The sequence below is a fragment of the Physeter macrocephalus genome, chromosome 21 (assembly GCF_002837175.3).
Source record: "Physeter macrocephalus isolate SW-GA chromosome 21, ASM283717v5, whole genome shotgun sequence".
Lineage (NCBI taxonomy): Eukaryota > Metazoa > Chordata > Mammalia > Artiodactyla > Physeteridae > Physeter > Physeter macrocephalus.
The window spans coordinates 41,133,469-41,158,374 of NC_041234.1; the positions used below are offsets into that span (position 1 = coordinate 41,133,469).

Consider the following 24,906-nt stretch of genomic DNA (forward strand, 5'->3'; position numbering starts at 1 on the left):
TTATGTGAAATATCGTGATATTTAAATGTTGACAACTTATTCACAGTTTAAAAAATACTCCACAGACTAAAGAAAATATACCTGTTAAGCTAGATTTGGCCTATGAACTGCCATTTGGTGATCTTTGACACAAATGATAAAGGACTGTAGCTACTGACTACTCACACCTGCACAGTAATTCATTCCTTACAAAGTCCTTGCACATCCATTGCTTTACTGGTTCCTCAGGATTGCTCTGAAAAGTAGGTATTATCCCTATTTCACAGATAAAGAATCTGAGGTTTTGAAGAATCTCCATGCAAACAATGAGTGATTTATGCTTCAAAAGTTATTTTTACAGTTGTCATCTCCTCCCCTTTTGTGAACTGCTATCCCAAATTCAGGGTGGTGGGTAAATTTCTTTTACACTGATCCCCTCTCCCTATTCAGTGTTTTTTCACAAACTGAATTCACCTCAGATCTTCTCGATCCTTCTGGCAGTTTCCAAGGAAGTTCCCAAACTGGCAGGAGAAAACATGGTCATGAATTTCCAGCAAGAAATTTTCATTAAACTCAAAGGCACAAGGAAATTGTTCCATTAATTGCCAGATACAGTCTAGGAACTGTGTGAAGATAGGAGATACTTCTTTAGAGTCCCCATCCAGGTGGCCACACCTGAGAGATGCAAATAAAGGTAAAGAAAGACAATGATTAACATCAGGGATTACACTGTTTGGAATAGGCTATAGCAAGGTCACCTTTTGTCTCTGTTGGCATTGGTAAGGAAATGCCTAATGCCAAAATGCCACCCAGAATCTCAAAGTTCATTAATCCCAATGGACCTCTTAGCCACCAGCATCCTTCACTATTATCCAGATTGTAAGCCCTTGATCATCTATTCTATTTCCTTTTACATCCTCTACAATAGAACTTTCTGTAATGATCAAAATGTTCCATATTTGTGCTGTCCAATATGGTAGTCACTAACTATTAAGCACTTGAAATGCAGCTAGTGTGACTAAGCAACTGAATTTTCAATTGTATTTAATTTTAATTAATTTAAACAGCTACCTTTAGCTTCATGTGAGCAAGGACCATATCTATCTTGTTTATTGGACAGTGCCTGGCATGAAAAGGGTATTTAATAAGTTTATTAAATGAATGAAAAAACCTCATCCCAGAATTGTTTAATGTTTCCTCTCCCATGATGTCCTCTTTCCCAACTCTACCATCCATTAGAAAGCCTATTCCACTAGAAACAAACATGACATCCTTAGCTTTTACATTGAATGTTATACCTTTTGATTTAATTGAAATTCATCTCACCAAGGACACTACTTCTTCTTTGGGCCCAAATCAAATGGAGAATGCTCATCATTCCACTCTCCATGTATAATAATCCTAAAACAGAGCAGAAGTGGGATCGGCTTTCTCCTTTCTACTACTCCTTTCACTCTCTTAAAAACACTTCCACTATGAGTCATGCTGTTGTTCACTTTCCTCAATGTTGTGTTCCACAATCTTTGGGTCACTTCTCCACATTTTCTGAAGAATCTGACTCCAGTCATAAGTACTTATCTTTGGAGTCGATGCAGATGACCTACACTTGGCTTAGCAGGTTCCTTAACTAACTCGAATCTAATTATCTTCACCAACCTTTACCTCTACTTCACATCAGCCTCTCGTATCCACGGCTGTTTCTTGATGTTAGCTGAAGGTCCTTCCTCCACTTTGAAACCTTAATCTCAATATCCTACTCTGATCACCTTATATTATATTTCCAAAGGCTGCTCATCTTATCTCCTCCAGACCCATCTCTGGACCTCTCACCTTTCCAGATTCCTACTAGCTTCCCTTTCTTCCTTACCCAGACTATATTCTATGGTCTGCCCCATCAACTATTCTCTCCCCATTTTCTTCAATTTTCTGGTCTTTTTTTTGGTCATTATTTGCCTTCAAAATCCAACCACTGATGAGCCTAAGAAGCTATGTTCTCTACTCCCACATCTTGACTGATAAATGCTGCTCGAGAAAATTATAAAACCATGCAAATTGATACCATAAGTCTCCATACTCAGCTGGAACTTAATTGCCCCCAAATAACCTTTATGAATATCCTTAACACAGTTTTCCCATTAACCCTTACAGCTCTTGCAAATTTTAAGCTATCTTCTTAAACCCTAACCCATTTCACATTGATGTCTACAGTGTTAATGAAAAAGATCAAGGCTATCAAGTAAAAATATCTAACTTCTGCCTTGGACACTCACAAACTTAGTTCCTTCTCCTCCTGTCCTTCCACGTAGTCTCCATGTGGAGAAAACGGAACTGTCCTACACTGCTGGTGGGTATGTAAATTGGTGCAGCCACTGTGGAAAACATTATGGAGATTTCTCAAAAACTAAAAATAGAATCAACCTCATCTTCTTAACGTTCTAAAATGCCATCAGTTCTAGGAAGCTTTCTTTGCCCAGAATAGGTAAGGTTCCCTTATATATGTTTACCTTTGACTTAGCACTTATCATACTATACTATCATCATTGATTTTATTTTCTATAAAAGAAGGGACAGACCATATCTGATCTAATACAGTCTCCTTAAAACCTGGCATATTGCCTGGCCCAATGTTTGTTGACAAAGGAAGAATGAATGGATGGACCCAAATAGCTAGAGAGTGACAATCAAATGAAATTAAATGGATACACACCGATGCAGGAGAATAAGACCTGAATAGTAACCTCCTTGAGGGTAAAACTCACATTTTATGTGCCTTTGGCACCAGCTCAGTGTCTGATATAGTATACAGCATATTGTTAGGTGTTTGGTAAACATTTGTTATTGTTCTCATAACACACATAAAGTCTCAGTGAGGCTGTTTGGCTTATAGCAGCATTAGGTCACTAAATAAATGTAAGTCCTTGCATCCACCTCTTACCAAAGAACAGAAATCCGCACATGCCTTTTCTTCTTATACAAGGTTAAAAGGTACATTGTCTTAGATATTATTCCCTCTGCCTGAATGCCCACTGTTCTCTCTAGCAAACTCCTATTCATTCCTTAAAATTCACTTTTAAATACTGCCTATTCCTGGACGGCTATCCTGTCTTCTTCAGAAACTGTTAAGCACTTTTTCCTCTGTGGCCCGTGATGTCTGTCCTTCCCTGAAATATTTAACAATTTGATATAAATTTGCTCACTTTGAAGGCAGATATGATATTCTAGTCACCCCTGTAGCCCTAGTCCCTTAGCATAGTGTCTGGAATATGTGTTTCTTGATGAAAAGAGATTCATGCCATGTTCAACCTACTCTTCCTTCTTTCACAAGAACATATTGGGGTTTTTGATAAATCTCACCCTAATAAATTCTCCTTAGCCTCTACCTTTAAAGTAATATTTTTACCTTTGGGAGAACTTGTGGCCCATGGATATCCATTCCTTCTCTATCAGGATCTTCATTTTTATACAAAAAGAAAACGTTGCATTAGGAAAACCATAAAATTAATTAACCATACCTATAAAATATCAAAACACTTTGCTGAAGTGGATTTTGTACAAATTTGCATTGAACGAATCATAAAGTTAATTTCCCAAATGATAAATAAGTAACTTGGATTTCATTTAAAAGCCTATACAGGCTGCCTTCAAATTTCAAAGCTCTCAGGACAAATTATTCTGGATTTGTATCCATTGTCACGTTTCTTTTGGCTTTTACATAATGTGTGACAAGCCATTTGAGCATAACTAAACGCAATCTTGATAAACATATTACATTCAACCTATGAAAAAACAGGAATCCAAAGGCAGTACTTGAGTTTATACCAAGAACAAATCTTGATATAAACACATTTTCAACCATTAAAAAAAATAAAGCATTTCCAAAAGAAAAATGAGGATAAACTCCTACTGTGAGTTCTGTTTCATAGAAAGACAAACTAAGAAACCTTGGATTCAGCACCAGAAAAAAATCATGAGTCTGACATCCAGACAGCTGATGCTGAAGATGATGAGCCCATCACTCTGCTTATTTAACAGTCATCCATTCAACTTTGCAAACTTTTGGAATCTTTCCTACCCCTTACATCAGCCTATTACATCCAACTTATCTTCTGATGGGTAAGAAACTATGTTGAGTGTGCAATGGAAAGTATATAGACTGTAAATGCCTAGTTTAGTAGAACGAAGCTAAATTGAAAAACAGAGCTATTTTTGTAGACCTCTTTCTTGTAGAAAACAAGTTCGCTGAGAGTTATTTTTGATCTATTCACAATCTCCCACTTGTGCAAAGTAAAATCCAATCACTTGTTCTCTTACCATGAGTCCTTTGAATGTCCTATAAAATGGATCTAGGAGGATGCTGGCCACAGAGCAGACCTGTGCTGTGCGGTCCCACCCATCAGAACAATGGACTAAGACATTAGTCTTTTCTACCTTCACTGCCTGTGAAGACAAGAGGCAAAAAGTAGCATAGACAATTTTTCATAGCATGCCGGGTTAATAAATAGGGTTACCATCCCTACAGCAGAGAACTTGGTCTTACTGGGCTACATTAATTTCTTCTCAAAATATTAGCATCCTGTATGGGAATGACAAGGAAAATAAAGGAGTGTAACAGAAGGTGAGCTTACCTAATAAGGAAAAGAAAATCAAAATCAACACATGATACAGTGTAAAAAGAAAAACAAAAGGAGGTCCACATTCATAAAACTTCTGAAAAAGACATGGATCAATTCTCAGAGAGAGAAGTGGGCAAGAGGAAGAATTCATGAGCAAAAACAGACAGGACAGTTCTCCATTCCAGTCCCAGACCTGACAATAATTTCCTCTGGAAGCTTTATCCATTTAGCCTTACTAATATAAATCCTTCCAACTTAAGATGGAGAGGTTTACCTGTCTTAGGTCAGTTTCTGTACAATCAAGACTATGTAAAAATATGGGCAGTTACTCAACCTGTGCAATTTTGGCAATGGTAGATATTGAGCATTCACTTACTCATTCTCACACTTAATTATGTATACCTCTGTGCCAGGTATGTGCTAAGTATTAGAGATACAAAGATGAGACTCAGTTTCTGACTTCAATGAGCAAACTAGTCAGGGTGACCAAAGGTAAATAAATAAATACAATGCAGTGGAAAAACTGCTGCTATAGGGTAATGTGTAGTAACTATATCTTTTTGTAGGAGCCAAGGAAGCTTAAGCCTTGAAGAAAATGTAGGATTTTCTCAGGTGAGGAAGGAGAAGGAAATTTATTCACTCATTCATTCATCTATTCACCTAGCCACTAACTACTGAGTGACTATACAAGATGCACTATTGTGTGCACTAGGTACACAAAAAAAGACAAATATTTAAATGAATGACTACAAACCAATGATAACCAAAACAATAAAAGTTAATACCAGGTACAACAAAGGCACACAATAACTAAAGAAGAGGAGACAACTAAAGTGGGTCTTGTCAGATGAGTAGGCATTTGTCAGATGGGCCAGGAGGAAAGGACATTCCAGGCAAGGGGCATAATATGACAACATGTACAAAGGCAAGGATGCGAGGCATAGGTGAGGAATTCTTAACTAGCTTGGTGATTGAGGCTAGGCTGGGAGTGAGGGAGTGAGGAGAGACAGGTCTGGCCAGGAGGGCAAGGGTCAGTCTGACAAGTGTGAATTTTATCTGGTGGCAACAGGGAGTCACTGGAGTGTTAAAAGCAGAGGAGTGCCATGATCAGATGTACTCACTGTGGTGACAGTAGGAGAATAGAGGACATAAATTTGGATTTAGGAAGACCAGTCAAAGAGTTACTAAAATTGTGAAATGCAACAAGGATCTGAATTAATGCAGTAGCAGTGGGGCTGAAAAGGAGAAGAGGGATGTTAAGAATGAAGATTTAACAGGACATAGTAAGAGAATGGATGTGGAATGAAGGAGAAGGAAAAGTCAAAGATGACTCTTAAATGTGTCACTTAGTAACTAGGTGGATTACAGTACCATTAGCCTGAACAGTGAACACAGAAGAAGAAACAAGTTTTAGTTGATGTTGGGAGTAGATAAGATTTCATTTGGGGCCATGGAGATTCTGCGGTAGTTGAGGGACATCTAATGGAGCATCCAGTGGACAACTGCATATGTGGGTCTGGAGTTCAGGAGAAGGAGGAATCTGAGCCAGAGTATAGATTTGACCACTATATGAATACAGATGGTAGTGGAAACTGTGTATGGCTGGTGCTGTCCATGCAGAGACCAAAGTGAGAAAAGGAAAGACCTTAGAAAGTAGTAACGTTTAAAGGGAAAGTAGAGGAAGGGGAGGGGGCTATTACAGGAGTCAGCTTGTGAAAAAGAAGCCTGAAAGGTAGAAAGAGAACCAGGAAGTAACAGTGGGATTAAGGCCAGAACTACAAAAATGGTTCAAAGAAAGGGGATAACAATGTCAAATGCAGCAGAGTGGTCAAAATAGAATAAATATTAAAGAGTGACCCTGAGATTGACAAGTTAGGGGTCATTAGTGACCTCAGCAAGAACAGTAGTAATGGTATGTAAACTGGATCACAGTGAACTGAAGAGTGAAGGGAGGTGAGGAAGTGCGAATAGGGAAGGCCAATTACTTTCAAGAAAGCTCTAAGCAAGAGGAAAGAGAACAGTAACTAGAAGAGAACAAGAAAAGTTCTTTTTCTTAGGAATAAGAAAGTATTGAGCATATTTCTGAGGGATGAAGCCAGTGAAATGAAAAGTTTGAAAATGTAGGGGAAAGAGGTTCCTTGAAGATGGAGGGGATGGGATTAAGAATACAGGTAAAGGGATTAGTCTTACACAGAAGATGAAGCACCATTTCCTCTGAGATAGCAAGAAAGGAGCAAAAATAAGTTGGTAAGAATAGTAGTGGGAAGATGAGAGATTACCTTTATTTTTCTATAAAGAAGGAGACATGTCTGAATATGTGCTTACAGAGAGGGGAGTAACAGTGGTGTAGCCAGCTTGAAAGTAAAATACAAATTAGGAATATCTGCTTGGTGGAACAGGGCTGGGAACCAACCAGGGATACATAAAATGACTGTTAAGTGGTCCTAAGACTATAGGACTACAGTCAATATTATAGACCATAAACCTGTAATTATACCAAGTAACATGCCTATGGGATTTATTTCTTTGTGGCAATGTTTAGTTGCCAGGGCATAAGAGCAGAGAAAGTAGAGAATGAATGGGATTAACAGGGCGGGTAGAGTGGAAGGATAAAGAGGCAAGGTGGAATAGATGAGGTGCTATACCACTAGGTTTTGGCTTGATACAGAAGAAGGTAGGAAAAGGTGGAAAAAGTGGAGTTAAAAGTGTAGAGGTCTCCATGGGATAGAAGAACCAGGTTAGCTGGAGTAAGAGTGTAAGAACGGGAGTACAAAAGCTCAAAGAACTATCAGTGCAGAGTGTTTTATAGGTTGTACATGGACATTCAAATCTCCCGGGATTGAGAGGAAGAATCAGGATGGAGAGGAAACCACCTACCTAAAGCAGTTTCCAAAGTCCTTAATGGAGAAGGAAGAGTCACTAGGAAAGGTACAGAGTGGTATAGCTAACTGCAATAGACCTAAAAGGAGGAAGGAGTTTTGTAAGGAGCAAGGGGAATATTGAACCTGTCATGGATCGTGCGGTTCATGGGGTGTGGAAAAATGAGTAACCTTTGTAGTAGAAGGTAAAAGAGAAATGATATTCCTAGAAGGATAGTTAGGTTGCGAGTAAGACAAGAGTTAGAGAGATCTGGAAAAAAGTTTCTCAACCTTTTAAACTCCTCAGTTAACCAGATACCTCAGAAAGTATCAGAGGCTTAATAGTAGCGACTATACTCTTTCCTTAGGACTCCAAATGGAGTGAAAAGTCACTGGTGCACAGGAAAGATGCTCAATTTCACTAATGATTAAAGAAATGCAAATTAAAATATGACATAAAATGCATAACCTATCAAATTAGCAAAGATTAAAAAGATTGATGATAACCATTGCTGGCCATGTGGAGAAAGAGGCATTGTTGGTGGGAATGGAAACTGGTGCATCCTATTTGAAGGGTAATTTGGCCACATCTAGTAAAGTCTGAAATATTCATACTCTTCAACCGAAAATCCACTTTTAAGAATGCCCACACATATAAATATATATGTTCAAGGATATTTGATGCAACAATATCTGCATTTGTGAAAAATGTGAATAACTGAATTGCCCATGAACAGGGACCATGATAAATTCACTTAATGGAATATTATACAGTCACTGAAAAGAATGAGGTCACACTGACTGAACTGACCTGGAAAATGTTCACCATACATTAAGTATAAAAAGTTAGTTGCAGAAAAATATGCACAACATAATCTCATTTTTACAAATTAGTAATAATATATGTAATTATATATATGTTGAAAAATTCTAGACCTGTACTGTCCAATATGGTAGACACTAGCCACAAGTGGCTATTTAAATTTAAATTGATCAAAACTAAATAAAATTAAAAATTCAGTTCCTCATTCTCACTAGCCAAATTTCAAATGCACAACTGCCACATGTGGCTAGCGGCTATTGTATTAGTACAGATCCAGAACATTTCCATCATCATAGAAAGTTCAAATAGTGCTGATCTAGCAGCATACATTAAACTATTAATAGTGTGTGTTGTGGGGCAAACTACAGGGAATATTTACTTTTTATGTTATATATTTCTGAAATGTTTACTTCTTAGATAACGTACATGTATAACTTTTGTAATGAGAAAAAAATAAATAAAATAAAGATAATGAGAGACAAAGCGAGAGAGGGAGGGATACTATAGTGTTTTTGAGAGCAACAAGAATCTCACTAATTACCAGGGTCTTATGGGCAATGGGGAACCACTGGAGGATTTTGAGTTTAAAGTGACATTATCATATGCGCTCAAGAAAGATGGCTTTAGAAGCAATCTGGTGGCCATACTGGGGGGAGCAACTACTGGAGACAAGTAAACCAGTCAGGAAGTTATTATAGTACTTAAGGCAGAGGTGGGGAAGAACGGATATTTGAGAAACGCTTTTGAGGAAAACTGACAGGATGATACAATTGCCAGATGGAGGGGAAGAGAGAGAATTCAGGCTGACTGAGTTTTCAAGCTTGGGATACTGGATAGGTACTGATGGAGATGGGAAGAACAGGATAATCGTGCAATCACAAGACTATCTTTTTCATCCACTCATTTAAATTCAACCAATATTTATGAGGTTGTACGGTCTATCAAATCTATCTCTCTTCTCCATTCTCACTCTCTTTGGTCTAATGAAGTCAGTTTCAGAAAGGAAATACAAATGTATGGGTATAGGGCATGCGAAAAAGGAACAGTGTAAAGAATGGCTAGAACAGTGGGCTTGAAATGATCAAGGGGGTCACATAGTAAGCACTAATAATAAATTACAGTGAAAAATGTAGGCAACAGGACTAGGAAATTGGAAAACAATAGGGCTGGATATTTAAGACAGTTAATACACACACTCTCTAAAAACCTTTTAAGCCAGAAGCTATAAATCTCATTATCTTCAACTGAAAAAATGACAGCAGAGAGGTGAAGAGTGATTCTCTCCTTTTCTTTACTTCTACCAAATAATAGGGATGTGGTGAAAAGAGCAAGTTCTCATGTAGGAATGTATAAACAAAACTTCAAAATGAGAAAATGTACACTCCAAATTTCTTCTTCTGTTTTTTTTTTTAAACATCTCCTAACAAATGATACAGAAGCCAGGGTTCTGAAAGTCAGAAAATAAGTGAGTCAGCTTAAATGAGTGATGAAGCCTACTTAGACTGCATTCAGAGACAGACCTATACAAAGAAGTCAGAAAAGTCTGCTTTATACTCAGAGCTCTGAAAACCCATAGAAACACAAGCTCTGCATTTATTTTACACCCAGTCTTACTTCCACTTGATACCTTAGAATCAACACAAAAATACATCAGAGTATTTGAGCTGGAAAGACCATGAGAATATTTGAGCTGGAAGGACCATGAGAGATTATCTAAGAGTTTTTAACTTGAGATCTGGGGTCTGTGTACCCCTGAAATTAAGGTCTATTTTCTGTATGTATAGCCATATGTACATTTTTCTAGGGGCAGAGGGTCAATCATATTCTCAAAGAGTTCAGTGGGCCCCCCAAAACTTATACCATTAGATTCTAGTAGAACCACCTTGTTTTACAGACAGAGAAACTGAGGCCCAGAGAAGGGAAGAGATTTTCCAAGGGCACGCAGTAAATTAGTGGCAGACCTGAATCTAGAAACCAGGTTTTTTTCAATATTCTTTCCACCATGAATACACTGCTACCTCAAGATATCCCATAATTAAGTCAGTGCAAGTTCTTAAAAGTCCTGATTATTACCTTTGCAATGAAAATTCCAGCATCCATAATAGCTTTAATGTGTCTCAACCACCCTGAGCTCTCCAGGCCGCTAAGAAATTCACTCATTGTTGGAGTTTTCAATTCACAAACTAAGGTAGAAAAGGAAGCAGAGATTGAAATTCACAATTACCTCAGTTTATTCACCAAGAAAGGGGACAAAGTGGATCCCCATTTTGTAAATGAGGAAGCTGAGGCACAGAAAGGTTAAATGATTAGTTGGAAACCGCACCGTGAATCAGGGACAGGACTAGGGCTAGAGCCTACCATATCTCCTAGCTCAGGTCTCTGCTTTCTTGACTTGTAAAACCCACCCCAAGCCCACAGAGATCTCTGAAGAACAGAGCCAGAAGACTGAGTCAGCATCCACAGGAAAATACTCACATCTCCTCTGATTAGAAAACACATTTGATTCCCATCTTAACTTCTCCTACTCAGCCTAACTTTGTAGACCCTTAACATCTGTCTCTGCTTCCACATCCCCACCTACTCCCTTGCAGCCCTGTACTGTCTCAACAGGTTGAAAAAACCATCAGTTAATTTTCATGCATTTTGCACTGGTTATCCAGCAGAGGGCAATCTTTTGCCTCAAAAATCTGCAAAAAGTCCTCTTACACTCCTACTATAGAATATTCTGGGACAAAAAAGAAAGGAGGAAGAGACCCAAGGAAGAGGAACATTAATATCCTAAAAGGGCTGCAGACTGAGAAGACAGGATCTGATAAGGGTTGTGTAAGGGAGAGGTCCTGGCAGACAGCATAAGTGAACAGTTGAAGAAAAGAGAGGAAGAACAGGGAGTCCACTTAATGAGGGCAGGTTTTCCCTATGTGTGCCTGAGATGACATACCACATCATGGAATCCTGGGTAGTGGCTTTGGGAGAAATGTTCTAGACTCAAGAGTCCTGTAAAGCCCTGATCTCACCTTGTCCCCATTCTGATCCCAATTACATTGCGGTGATGACAGATGACCCAAATTGTCTGCTATCAGCTTTATTCCTTTGAAGTCTAAATTCGCCCCCTTCATCAGCACAGTGATGAAATTGGACTGACTCCTTACAGCAGATTAAATGTGGAAGATGAAATAAATCCCAATTCATTTATATTTATATAAATTATATTTATATTATATTTATCTTTATATTTATATTTATCTTGACCTACCCACCCCTATACAGCAGTCTCTGTCTCTCTCTCTATAATTCTATAGAGAGAAATTATTTCCATAGCCACTAAACCCAGATGAACGCCACAGAGTTACGAAAACTAAACATTGTAGTTCCTCTGTCAGACCAACACTGCTATAATTCAGTACTATCTATGCAAACTGGATTTACACTATAGTCAAAAATCTTATCACCTGTTGATTCTGCTCACCTGGCTGCTTTTATGTTTCACCACAAAATCAGGCATACTTTTTTCTTACATAATTATGCAAGCTATATAGCCTCTGGCCTAGCCCAGGTGAAATCCCTGTACCTTCCAAGAGTTTCTGCAGGCTGTTCCGCATCACATGGATGTTCTCAATGCCCATGAACCTGAAGCGAATGTTGGCATAGTTGTCTTCATTTTCATACCCCTTCCCAGCTGCTCGGTTGGCCATGGCATTTAACTGCAATATAGAAAACATAACAGAACAGATAGGGCAGATGATAAAAGAACATGGTTCATCAATCTCAATGCTTCATTCTAAACAGTTTTAAATCTTACCCATTTAAAAAGAAGTTAGATCACATAAAGCACATTCTGGAATGAAGAGAATCTCACTGGCATTTAGATCAGTTATCTTAAGTAACAGGGTAGTATAGGGAAAGAGAAGGAGATTTAGTGTTTTTATTTTATTACTAAAACCCTGCTTAAGAGATTGATTGAAGGATATGGCAGCTATGAGGATATCTGATCTGAAGAACTAAAATAATAATTTTGAGCTTCCTATCACAAACAAATGGGCTTTATACTGAGAAACATGTGAAAGTTCAAAAATCCTTATTACTGAGAAGCTCTAGAAAGAAGTCTAAGAACTTCAGGGCCAATTAATTATAAATAGCTACTCTAGAAAAATGTCTAAAACATGACTGCATAAGATAAATGACTTTCATTCACTGATAAAATTGAAATGGAGATACCAAGAGCTGTTTTAACACTATATTCAGCTTGTGGTAATCAGAATACTTCTAGGTCATATGAAGAATGTTGGGTGGGGTAGTGAGTAAATGAGACTTGCAGAGAGGAGATGTTAATCCAAAAACTAGAAAGGGGCTTCCCTGGTGGCACAGTGGGCTGAGAATCCGCCTGCCAATGCAGGGGACATGGGTTCGATACCTGGTCTGGGAAGATCCCACATGCCACGGAGCAACTAAGCCCATGTGCCACAACTACTGAGCCGGCAGGCTGCAACTACTGAAGCCTGCGTGCCTAGAGCCCATGCTCTGTAACAAGAGAAGCCACTGCAATGAGAAGCCCTCGCACCGCAATGAAGAGTAGCTCCCGCTCACTGCAACTAGAGAAAGCCTGCGTGCAGCAACGAAGACCCAACGCAGCGAAAAATAAATAAAGTAAATAAATTTATATATAAAAAAAACTAGAAAGCAGCCAAGATATCTTCTATGATTATAACTATCTTACTAATTAAATGATTTTCTGTTGTCTGGGCCTATTTTCTAATCTCCCATTATTGTTCATTTCAGAAGGTAGGAGGAGAATGTATATGGATAGGGTGTAGTTTTTGTATTAATAAAAAAGAATGCCATTAAAAACCTCAAAAGCACAAACTATTCACATTAACACATGGAGGGAAGAAAAATCTACATGTCAACATATTCTATTTAGAATGCAGGATATTTGTTAAAGGGAGAAACATGATGGTAATTTTGATCTCTTATCACACAATGTCACTGAGCTTTCATTAAATTAATGACAAATCAATGGGACACCTCAGGAGGTGTAAGCAACAGCCACCTAGTAACAAAAAAGTTTGTTATGACTGATGGATGCTTCAGCAAATGAAACAATAATTACAGCAGTCCCAACCCAGGTCTGGGCAGCAGTAGAAAGGCCAGCTACTACAGATAGCTAGCTACATCATACCAGTATACACTCTTTGGGAATAGGACTGACATATTTGAGAAACTGCTACATATTAGCAACCTAATGTTCAAGTAGGAAAGAACATATAATATTTACTGAGCCCCTAATATGTATGTGCCAGACACTGCTAGATCCTTCACTTCTCATTTAATCCTCATGACAGCTCCTAAAGAGAGGTACTATTATTATTCTCATAAGGAAACAAGTTCAGAGAGGTGAACCAATTTCAACCAGGATCATACAGATAAAAGCTGAAGGCAGGATCTGACCCCAGATTTGACTGACTCCTAAAAATGTAACTTTGTCACTACAATACAGTTTCTACTAAAAGTAGATATCTAGCCATCCAGAAGAGGAGTGTTGCTAGATATTTCTAGGCTCTCTGAGAGAGGAAAAAGGGACCTATTAAAAAGGACTTTTTGGTCTTTCATTTCGACAAAGGGCATCAATCCTTTAGTTTTTCAAAAGCTTGGTACTTCTCTTTACCATTTTAAGACTAATACCGATGGAAGACACAGATCTGATTAAACTCTTTCTAATCCCAGAATGTCAAATGCAGTTATAGTTGAAGCAAGACAGCAAAGTTCTGAGAAACTGAAGGATGGTACCTGAGCAGAAAGGGAAATTATTTTCTCTATTGAGCCCAGTCAGTTCTAGGTAGCCCTGCAGAACAGTCAGTGGGAGATCCCCAAAATGGGCAGACATCTGTCTAAGACCACTATCTGGTTTCAAGCACAACCAATTGCTTAACTCTGAAGTCACAACCACCTGGCTTAGGCTTAGAATATAAATCACTGACTTAGCAATCCCTAGTTAGCAATGAAACCTCCTAATCATCTACAGTCAACATATCAAAGTATAAGCAAAATTATTTCTTTCTGGGGCTGTTTGTGAAAAGAACAGCCTTTAAGAAAAGGAAATCTGTCCTTTACTTGCCGTGTGGGGCACAATTAATTCCTCTACGATCCCTTATTAAAGCTAGACAAAATGTTGAGGGTCAAGGAATTAATGCAGAGAGTTTAAGTTGATCCGAGGACCCTCCTCTCTGTGACATTCACAGGCAGTGGCAAGACTAAGTTGTTCAAAGTACCTTCTCATAGTCTTGCTTGACAGTGACAGCTATGATAAAAAGAGTTCCAAATGGCTTACTCAAATGATTTTACACAGTTATGACATAATAAGCCCATATACACAAACCTAACTTTCCCATTAACACTGCAAAGCTCAACATGTGGGGAAGGGGATTATAACATGAGTAAAGTAGGAGTATTAGAGAGGTCATTGATACATAGATACCTTTGGTCTTGTGTCTACAACATACATAAACTGGCTCCCTGGGTTCGTCTGGCTAATAGCCTCCAGCAGGAGCTCATCATCTATGCAACGAGTATAAAATCCAGACAGAGGCTGGCTACAGCGGCAAATGGCAGCCTGTAAGGAAAAAATGTATCAGTTGAGTGGTCAAATGTACAGGTGGTCAAAAATCCTCCTTGATCCCATGTTCAGTGAGTAGAAGAAGAGGATGAGACAACTCAGGATAGTTAAGTAAAAAGAAATGTAGCTCTGAAGACCAGGCATTCCACTGACATTGGGCTCAGCCTCCTGCCTCCCTCCCCACTCCAGCATGTGGGCTGTATTACCACAAACTGTTGCTCAGATAGTCTTTTTTTCTTCTACATGGCTATGATTCCCAACCCAGTCTCGGCAAATCCAGACTACAAGAAAATCACACCCTGAGTGTTTTCTTAATAAAATTCTAACTATTCTCAATATATATTAGGCTAGTATTTACCTGAAACTTTCTTGCTTTTTATAGTCCCAGTAATATCACCCATATAAACCAGAGGCTCACAGTGACAGCAGAATTCAAAGACCTAGAGTCTCTTAAGAGAACAGGGTTCACTCATTTCAGGAGTTAATGCCAAATCAGAGGGCTGGTTTGTTTCAAGCCATTTCAATAGGAAAACAACATAGCTATTTAGCAGATACATCTGGTAATAATTAGTTAGTGAACTGCATTACACTTTGGTGTGTTTTTTATGGAGTCTGCTTACTTCAATAGTTTGACACAAAGACATCCACTTGTATTACTGTACTTTTTAGCACTTGATAGTTGCCTACCTGAGAACTTGACTGTTTGTCTAATTCCAGATCTCAGAGAGATCACAAGAGGCAAGAACTATTATCCCATCCTATGGAAGGGGACTCAAACAGAGGAGTCAAGCAAAATATTCCCCTACTACCTTAAATTGTATGAAAAATAGTGAGAAAGAATCAAGGACATCTGTGTTCTAGTGGGAGGCCCCAGTCCCCAAATATCCTTTCATACAGCTATTCCCTTTTATTCAACAACTTGCCATCAAGGAGCCCACAGAGAAGAAAAGAAACAAATGAACACACTACAAATGCCACTTAACATCTGCACAACACTTTAAAATGTACAAAGTACACATATATTTTTCTCTCATATTACACACTTAACTCTCAGAAGTACTAAAGTTCAGAGAAGTAACTTGCTTGAGGTCACACAGCTAGTAAGTGGCAATGGTGTGACTTAAACCCAGGTCTTCTAGCACCAATTTAAGTTCTCATGAGAGAAGTTTGCTCAACTCACATTGTTCTCTTTGTAGAGGTAGGAAAGCACAGGCACACGTTCTTTACTTCTGAACTTCGAACTTCCAGCCACTGTTCCCAATGTAACAGATTTAGGAACCACTATTTCAGGAGGGTAGGTACTGCATATCTAAAACAAAATAAACTCAATTTTTTTAAACTCAATTTTTTTTACATATTTTTACCTGCTAGCAACAGGTTAGAATAGCAATCACTCAAGAATTAGCTGTCTGTTATTTATCATCTAGAATCATCCATTCCTCAGAAATAAGAACAAACTTATCCTTGACAGGAGGACATTCAAGATGGCGGAGGAGTAAGACATGGAGATCACCATCCTCCCTACAAATACATGAAAGATACATCTACATGTGGAACAACTCCTACAGAACATCTACTGAACACTGGCAGAAGACCTCAGACTTCCCAAAAGGCAAGAAACTCCCCACTTACCAGGGTAGGGCAAAAGAAAAAAGAAAAAACAGAGACAAAAGAAAAGGGATGGGACCTGCACCTCTGGGAGGGAGCTGTGAAAGAGGAAAAGTTTCCACATACTGGGAAGCCCCTTCACTGGCAGAGACGAGGGTGGTGGGAGGGAAGCTTCAGAGACACAGAGGAGAATGCAGCAATAGGGGTGCAGAGGGCAAAGTGGAGAGATTCCCGCACAGAGGATCAGTGCCGACCAGCACTCACCAGCCTGACAGGCTTGTCTGCTCACGTATTGTGGTGGGCGGGGACTGGGAGCTGAGGCTTGGGCTTCGGAGTTCAGATCCCAGGGAGAGGACAGGGGTTGGTGGCGTGAACACAGCCTGAAGGGGGCTAGTGCGACACAGCTAGCTGGCAGGGAGTCTGGGAGAGAGTATGGACCTAGCTAACAGGCAAGAGACCACTGTTTCAGGGTGCACAAGGAGAGGGGATTCGGAGCATCGCATAAATGAGCTCCAGAGACGGGCACAACTGCGGCCATCAGTGTGGAAAACAGACGGGCATGAAACGCTAAGGCTGCTGCTGCAGCCACCAAGAATCCTGTATGCAAGCACAGGTCACTATCCACACCTCCCCTCCCAGAAGCCTGGGCAGCACGCCACTGCCAGGGTCCTGTGATCCAGGGACAACTTCCCCGGGAGAACACATGGCACACCTCAGGCTGTTGCAACGTCACATTGGCCTCTGCTGCTGCAGGCTCACCCCACATTCCATACCCCTCCCTCCCCGCAGACTGAGTGACCCAAGGTAACCTAATCAACCACTCCTTGAACGCCCTCCTGTCTGGGCAAAGACCAGACACCAGAGGGGGACCTACAAGCAGAGGCGGAGCCAAATCCAAAGCTGAACCCCAGGATATGTGTGAACAAAGAAGAGAAAGGGAAATTTCTCTGGGCAGCTTCAGGAGCAGCAGATTAAAGAGCAACAATCAACTTGATGTACCCTGCATGTCTGGAATACCTGAATAGACAATGAATCATCCCAAAATTGAGGTACTGGACTTTGGGAGCAACTGTAGACTTGGGGTTTTTGCTGTATGTGACTGACTAGTTTCTGACTCTAGGTTTATCTTAGCATAGTTTTCAGCACTTGTTATAATTGGTGGCTTTGTTTATTGGTTTTGTTGCTCTCTTATTTTTTTCTTTAATTACTTTTTAAATTTTTTAAATTTTAATATTTTCATTATTTATTTTAATAACTTTTTATTTTATTTTATTTTATTTACCTTTTCTTTCTTTTTTTTCCCTCCCTTTTCTTCTGAGACGTGTGGCTGACAGGGACTTGGTGCTCCAGTCGGGTGTCAGGCCTGAGTCTCTGAAGTGGGAGAGCCGAGTTCAGGACATTGGACCACCAGAGACCTCCCGGCACCATGTAGTATCAATTGACGAGAGCTCTCCCAGAGATTTCCAACTCAACGCTAAGACCCAGCTCCATTCAACAACCAGCAAGGTCCAGTGATGGACACCCCATGACAAACAACAGCAAGACAGGAACACAACCCTAACCATTAGCAGAGAGGCTGCATAAAATCATAATAAGGGCACAGACACACCAAAAGACACCACCAGAAGTGGTCCTGCCTACCAGAAAGACAAGATCCAGCCTCATCCATCAGAACACAGGCACCAGTACACTCCACCAAGAAGCCTACACAAGGCACTGAACCAACCTTACCCACTGGGGGAAGACATCAAAAGCAACAGGAACTACGAACCTGCAGCCTGCAAAAAGGAGACCCCAAACACAGTAAGTTAAACAAAATGAGAAGACAGAGAAATACGCAGAAGATGAACGAGCAAGGTAAAAACCTACTAGACTAAACAAATGAAGAGGAAATAGGCAGTCTGCCTGAAAAAGTATTCAGAGTAATGATAGTAAAAATGATCCAAAATCTTCGAAATAGAATGGAGAAAATAAAAGAAACATTTAACCTAGAAGAACTAAAGAGCAAACAATGAGGAACCACACAATAAATGAAATAAAAAATTCTATACAAGGAATCAACAGCAAATTAACTGAAGTAGAAGAACGTATAAGTGACCTGGAAGATGAAACAGTGGAAATAACTACGGCAGAGAAGAATAAAGAAAAAAGAATGAAAAGAATTCTCGACAGTCTCAGAGACTTCTGGGACAACATTAAACACACCAACATTAAATTATAGGGGTTCCAGAAGAAGAAGAGAAAAAGAAACAGACTGACAAAATATTTGAAGTGATTATTGTTGAAAATCTCCCTAATATGGAAATGGAAATAGTCAATCAAGTCCAGAAAGCACAGAGTCACATACAGGATAAATCCAAGGAGAAACACGCCAAGACACATATTAATCAAACTATCAAAAATTAAATACAAATAAAAAATATTAAAAGCAGCAAGGGAAAAGCAACAAATAACATACAAGGGAATCCCCATAAGGTTAACAGCAGAACAGTCAGTGGGAGATCCCCAAAATGGGCAGACATCTGTCTAAGACCACTATCTGGTTTCAAGCACAACCAATTGCTTAACTCTGAAGTCACAACCACCTGGCTTAGGCTTAGAATATAAATCACTGACTTAGCAATCCCTAGTTAGCAATGAAACCTCCTAATCATCTACAGTCAACATATCAAAGTATAAGCAAAATTATTTCTTTCTGGGGCTGTTTGTGAAAAGAACAGCCTTTAAGAAAAGGAAATCTGTCCTTTACTTGCCGTGTGGGGCACAATTAATTCCTCTACGATCCCTTATTAAAGCTAGACAAAATGTTGAGGGTCAAGGAATTAATGCAGAGAGTTTAAGTTGATCCGAGGACCCTCCTCTCTGTGACATTCACAGGCAGTGGCAAGACTAAGTTGTTCAAAGTACCTTCTCATAGTCTTGCTTGACAGTGACAGCTATGATAAAAAGAGTTCCAAATGGCTTACTCAAATGATTTTACACAGTTATGACATAATAAGCCCATATACACAAACCTAACTTTCCCATTAACACTGCAAAGCTCAACATGTGGGGAAGGGGATTATAACATGAGTAAAGTAGGAGTATTAGAGAGGTCATTGATACATAGATACCTTTGGTCTTGTGTCTACAACATACATAAACTGGCTCCCTGGGTTCGTCTGGCTAATAGCCTCCAGCAGGAGCTCATCATCTATGCAACGAGTATAAAATCCAGACAGAGGCTGGCTACAGCGGCAAATGGCAGCCTGTAAGGAAAAAATGTATCAGTTGAGTGGTCAAATGTACAGGTGGTCAAAAATCCTCCTTGATCCCATGTTCAGTGAGTAGAAGAAGAGGATGAGACAACTCAGGATAGTTAAGTAAAAAGAAATGTAGCTCTGAAGACCAGGCATTCCACTGACATTGGGCTCAGCCTCCTGCCTCCCTCCCCACTCCAGCATGTGGGCTGTATTACCACAAACTGTTGCTCAGATAGTCTTTTTTTCTTCTACATGGCTATGATTCCCAACCCAGTCTCGGCAAATCCAGACTACAAGAAAATCACACCCTGAGTGTTTTCTTAATAAAATTCTAACTATTCTCAATATATATTAGGCTAGTATTTACCTGAAACTTTCTTGCTTTTTATAGTCCCAGTAATATCACCCATATAAACCAGAGGCTCACAGTGACAGCAGAATTCAAAGACCTAGAGTCTCTTAAGAGAACAGGGTTCACTCATTTCAGGAGTTAATGCCAAATCAGAGGGCTGGTTTGTTTCAAGCCATTTCAATAGGAAAACAACATAGCTATTTAGCAGATACATCTGGTAATAATTAGTTAGTGAACTGCATTACACTTTGGTGTGTTTTTTATGGAGTCTGCTTACTTCAATAGTTTGACACAAAGACATCCACTTGTATTACTGTACTTTTTAGCACTTGATAGTTGCCTACCTGAGAACTTGACTGTTTGTCTAATTCCAGATCTCAGAGAGATCACAAGAGGCAAGAACTATTATCCCATCCTATGGAAGGGGACTCAAACAGAGGAGTCAAGCAAAATATTCCCCTACTACCTTAAATTGTATGAAAAATAGTGAGAAAGAATCAAGGACATCTGTGTTCTAGTGGGAGGCCCCAGTCCCCAAATATCCTTTCATACAGCTATTCCCTTTTATTCAACAACTTGCCATCAAGGAGCCCACAGAGAAGAAAAGAAACAAATGAACACACTACAAATGCCACTTAACATCTGCACAACACTTTAAAATGTACAAAGTACACATATATTTTTCTCTCATATTACACACTTAACTCTCAGAAGTACTAAAGTTCAGAGAAGTAACTTGCTTGAGGTCACACAGCTAGTAAGTGGCAATGGTGTGACTTAAACCCAGGTCTTCTAGCACCAATTTAAGTTCTCATGAGAGAAGTTTGCTCAACTCACATTGTTCTCTTTGTAGAGGTAGGAAAGCACAGGCACACGTTCTTTACTTCTGAACTTCGAACTTCCAGCCACTGTTCCCAATGTAACAGATTTAGGAACCACTATTTCAGGAGGGTAGGTACTGCATATCTAAAACAAAATAAACTCAATTTTTTTAAACTCAATTTTTTTTACATATTTTTACCTGCTAGCAACAGGTTAGAATAGCAATCACTCAAGAATTAGCTGTCTGTTATTTATCATCTAGAATCATCCATTCCTCAGAAATAAGAACAAACTTATCCTTGACAGGAGGACATTCAAGATGGCGGAGGAGTAAGACATGGAGATCACCATCCTCCCTACAAATACATGAAAGATACATCTACATGTGGAACAACTCCTACAGAACATCTACTGAACACTGGCAGAAGACCTCAGACTTCCCAAAAGGCAAGAAACTCCCCACTTACCAGGGTAGGGCAAAAGAAAAAAGAAAAAACAGAGACAAAAGAAAAGGGATGGGACCTGCACCTCTGGGAGGGAGCTGTGAAAGAGGAAAAGTTTCCACATACTGGGAAGCCCCTTCACTGGCAGAGACGAGGGTGGTGGGAGGGAAGCTTCAGAGACACAGAGGAGAATGCAGCAATAGGGGTGCAGAGGGCAAAGTGGAGAGATTCCCGCACAGAGGATCAGTGCCGACCAGCACTCACCAGCCTGACAGGCTTGTCTGCTCACGTATTGTGGTGGGCGGGGACTGGGAGCTGAGGCTTGGGCTTCGGAGTTCAGATCCCAGGGAGAGGACAGGGGTTGGTGGCGTGAACACAGCCTGAAGGGGGCTAGTGCGACACAGCTAGCTGGCAGGGAGTCTGGGAGAGAGTATGGACCTAGCTAACAGGCAAGAGACCACTGTTTCAGGGTGCACAAGGAGAGGGGATTCGGAGCATCGCATAAATGAGCTCCAGAGACGGGCACAACTGCGGCCATCAGTGTGGAAAACAGACGGGCATGAAACGCTAAGGCTGCTGCTGCAGCCACCAAGAATCCTGTATGCAAGCACAGGTCACTATCCACACCTCCCCTCCCAGAAGCCTGGGCAGCACGCCACTGCCAGGGTCCTGTGATCCAGGGACAACTTCCCCGGGAGAACACATGGCACACCTCAGGCTGTTGCAACGTCACATTGGCCTCTGCTGCTGCAGGCTCACCCCACATTCCATACCCCTCCCTCCCCGCAGACTGAGTGACCCAAGGTAACCTAATCAACCACTCCTTGAACGCCCTCCTGTCTGGGCAAAGACCAGACACCAGAGGGGGACCTACAAGCAGAGGCGGAGCCAAATCCAAAGCTGAACCCCAGGATATGTGTGAACAAAGAAGAGAAAGGGAAATTTCTCTGGGCAGCTTCAGGAGCAGCAGATTAAAGAGCAACAATCAACTTGATGTACCCTGCATGTCTGGAATACCTGAATAGACAATGAATCATCCCAAAATTGAGGTACTGGACTTTGGGAGCAACTGTAGACTTGGGGTTTTTGCTGTATGTGACTGACTAGTTTCTGACTCTAGGTTTATCTTAGCATAGTTTTCAGCACTTGTTATAATTGGTGGCTTTGTTTATTGGTTTTGTTGCTCTCTTATTTTTTTCTTTAATTACTTTTTAAATTTTTTAAATTTTAATATTTTCATTATTTATTTTAATAACTTTTTATTTTATTTTATTTTATTTACCTTTTCTTTCTTTTTTTTCCCTCCCTTTTCTTCTGAGACGTGTGGCTGACAGGGACTTGGTGCTCCAGTCGGGTGTCAGGCCTGAGTCTCTGAAGTGGGAGAGCCGAGTTCAGGACATTGGACCACCAGAGACCTCCCGGCACCATGTAGTATCAATTGACGAGAGCTCTCCCAGAGATTTCCAACTCAACGCTAAGACCCAGCTCCATTCAACAACCAGCAAGGTCCAGTGATGGACACCCCATGACAAACAACAGCAAGACAGGAACACAACCCTAACCATTAGCAGAGAGGCTGCATAAAATCATAATAAGGGCACAGACACACCAAAAGACACCACCAGAAGTGGTCCTGCCTACCAGAAAGACAAGATCCAGCCTCATCCATCAGAACACAGGCACCAGTACACTCCACCAAGAAGCCTACACAAGGCACTGAACCAACCTTACCCACTGGGGGAAGACATCAAAAGCAACAGGAACTACGAACCTGCAGCCTGCAAAAAGGAGACCCCAAACACAGTAAGTTAAACAAAATGAGAAGACAGAGAAATACGCAGAAGATGAACGAGCAAGGTAAAAACCTACTAGACTAAACAAATGAAGAGGAAATAGGCAGTCTGCCTGAAAAAGTATTCAGAGTAATGATAGTAAAAATGATCCAAAATCTTCGAAATAGAATGGAGAAAATAAAAGAAACATTTAACCTAGAAGAACTAAAGAGCAAACAATGAGGAACCACACAATAAATGAAATAAAAAATTCTATACAAGGAATCAACAGCAAATTAACTGAAGTAGAAGAACGTATAAGTGACCTGGAAGATGAAACAGTGGAAATAACTACGGCAGAGAAGAATAAAGAAAAAAGAATGAAAAGAATTCTCGACAGTCTCAGAGACTTCTGGGACAACATTAAACACACCAACATTAAATTATAGGGGTTCCAGAAGAAGAAGAGAAAAAGAAACAGACTGACAAAATATTTGAAGTGATTATTGTTGAAAATCTCCCTAATATGGAAATGGAAATAGTCAATCAAGTCCAGAAAGCACAGAGTCACATACAGGATAAATCCAAGGAGAAACACGCCAAGACACATATTAATCAAACTATCAAAAATTAAATACAAATAAAAAATATTAAAAGCAGCAAGGGAAAAGCAAGACACATATTAATCAAACTATCAAAAATTAAATACAAATAAAAAATATTAAAAGCAGCAAGGGAAAAGCAACAAATAACATACAAGGGAATCCCCATAAGGTTAACAGTTGATATTTAGCAGAAACTCTGTAAGCAAGAAGGGAGTGGCCAGACACATTTAAAGTGATAAAACAGAAAAACCTATAACCAAAATTACTCTTAACAAGCAACTATCTCATTCAGATTCAACAGAGAAATTAAAATCTTTACACACAAGCAAATGCAAAGAGAATGCAGCACCACCCAACCAGCTTCACATCAAATGCTAAAGGAACTTCTCTACACAGGAGAGACAAGGGAAGGAAAAGACCTACAATAACAAAACCAAAGCAATTAAGAAAATGGTGATAGGAGCATACACATTGATCATTACTTTAAATGTAAATGGATTCAATACTCCAACCAAATAAACAGATTGGGTGAATGGATACAAAAACAGGACCCGTATATATACTGTCTAGAAGAGACCCACCTCAGATCTAGGGATACACACAGACTAAAAGTGAGGGGATAGAAAAAGATATTCCATGCAAATGGAAATAAAAGAAAGCTAGAGTAGCAATTCTCATATCAAACAAAATAGACTTTAAAATAAACACTATTACAACAGACAAGAAGGACACCACATAATGATCAAGGAATCAATCCAAGAAGAAGATATAACAATTGTAAATATTCATGCAGCCAACCTAGGAGTACATCAATACATATGGCAAATGCTAACAGACATAAAAGGGGAAATCGATAGCTACACAATAATAATAGGGGACTTTAACACCCCATTTTCACCAATGGACAGATCAGCCAGAATGAAAATAAATAAGAAAACACAAGCTTGAAATGACACATTAAAAAAGATGGACTTAATTGAAACTTATAGGACATTCCATACAAAAACAACACAATACTTTCTTCTCAAGTGCTCATGGAACATTCTCCAGGAGAGATCATAATATGGGTCACAAATCAAGCCTTGGTAAATTTAAGAAAATTGAAATTGTATCAAGTAACTTTCCTGAACACAATGCTATGAAACTAGATATCAATTACAGGAAAAAAACCATAAAAAA

The 24,906-nt window shown here is 39.7% G+C and overlaps 1 protein-coding gene across 1 annotated transcript in view; it reads right to left on the reverse strand.

Moving 5' to 3' along the window:
• Positions 1-24,906, reverse strand: part of MTMR8 (myotubularin related protein 8) — a 217,267-nt gene that overhangs the window by 121,258 nt on the left and 71,103 nt on the right. Inside the window, exons 5-11 of the mRNA XM_028482651.1 lie at positions 20,923-21,051; positions 19,605-19,739; positions 11,842-11,974; positions 10,347-10,456; positions 4,291-4,416; positions 3,380-3,429; positions 454-654 (exon numbers count right to left, since the gene is read on the reverse strand). Coding sequence (XP_028338452.1) covers positions 454-654; positions 3,380-3,429; positions 4,291-4,416; positions 10,347-10,456; positions 11,842-11,974; positions 19,605-19,739; positions 20,923-21,051 — 884 coding nt within the window. The remainder of the gene's footprint in view (positions 1-453; positions 655-3,379; positions 3,430-4,290; positions 4,417-10,346; positions 10,457-11,841; positions 11,975-19,604; positions 19,740-20,922; positions 21,052-24,906) is intronic.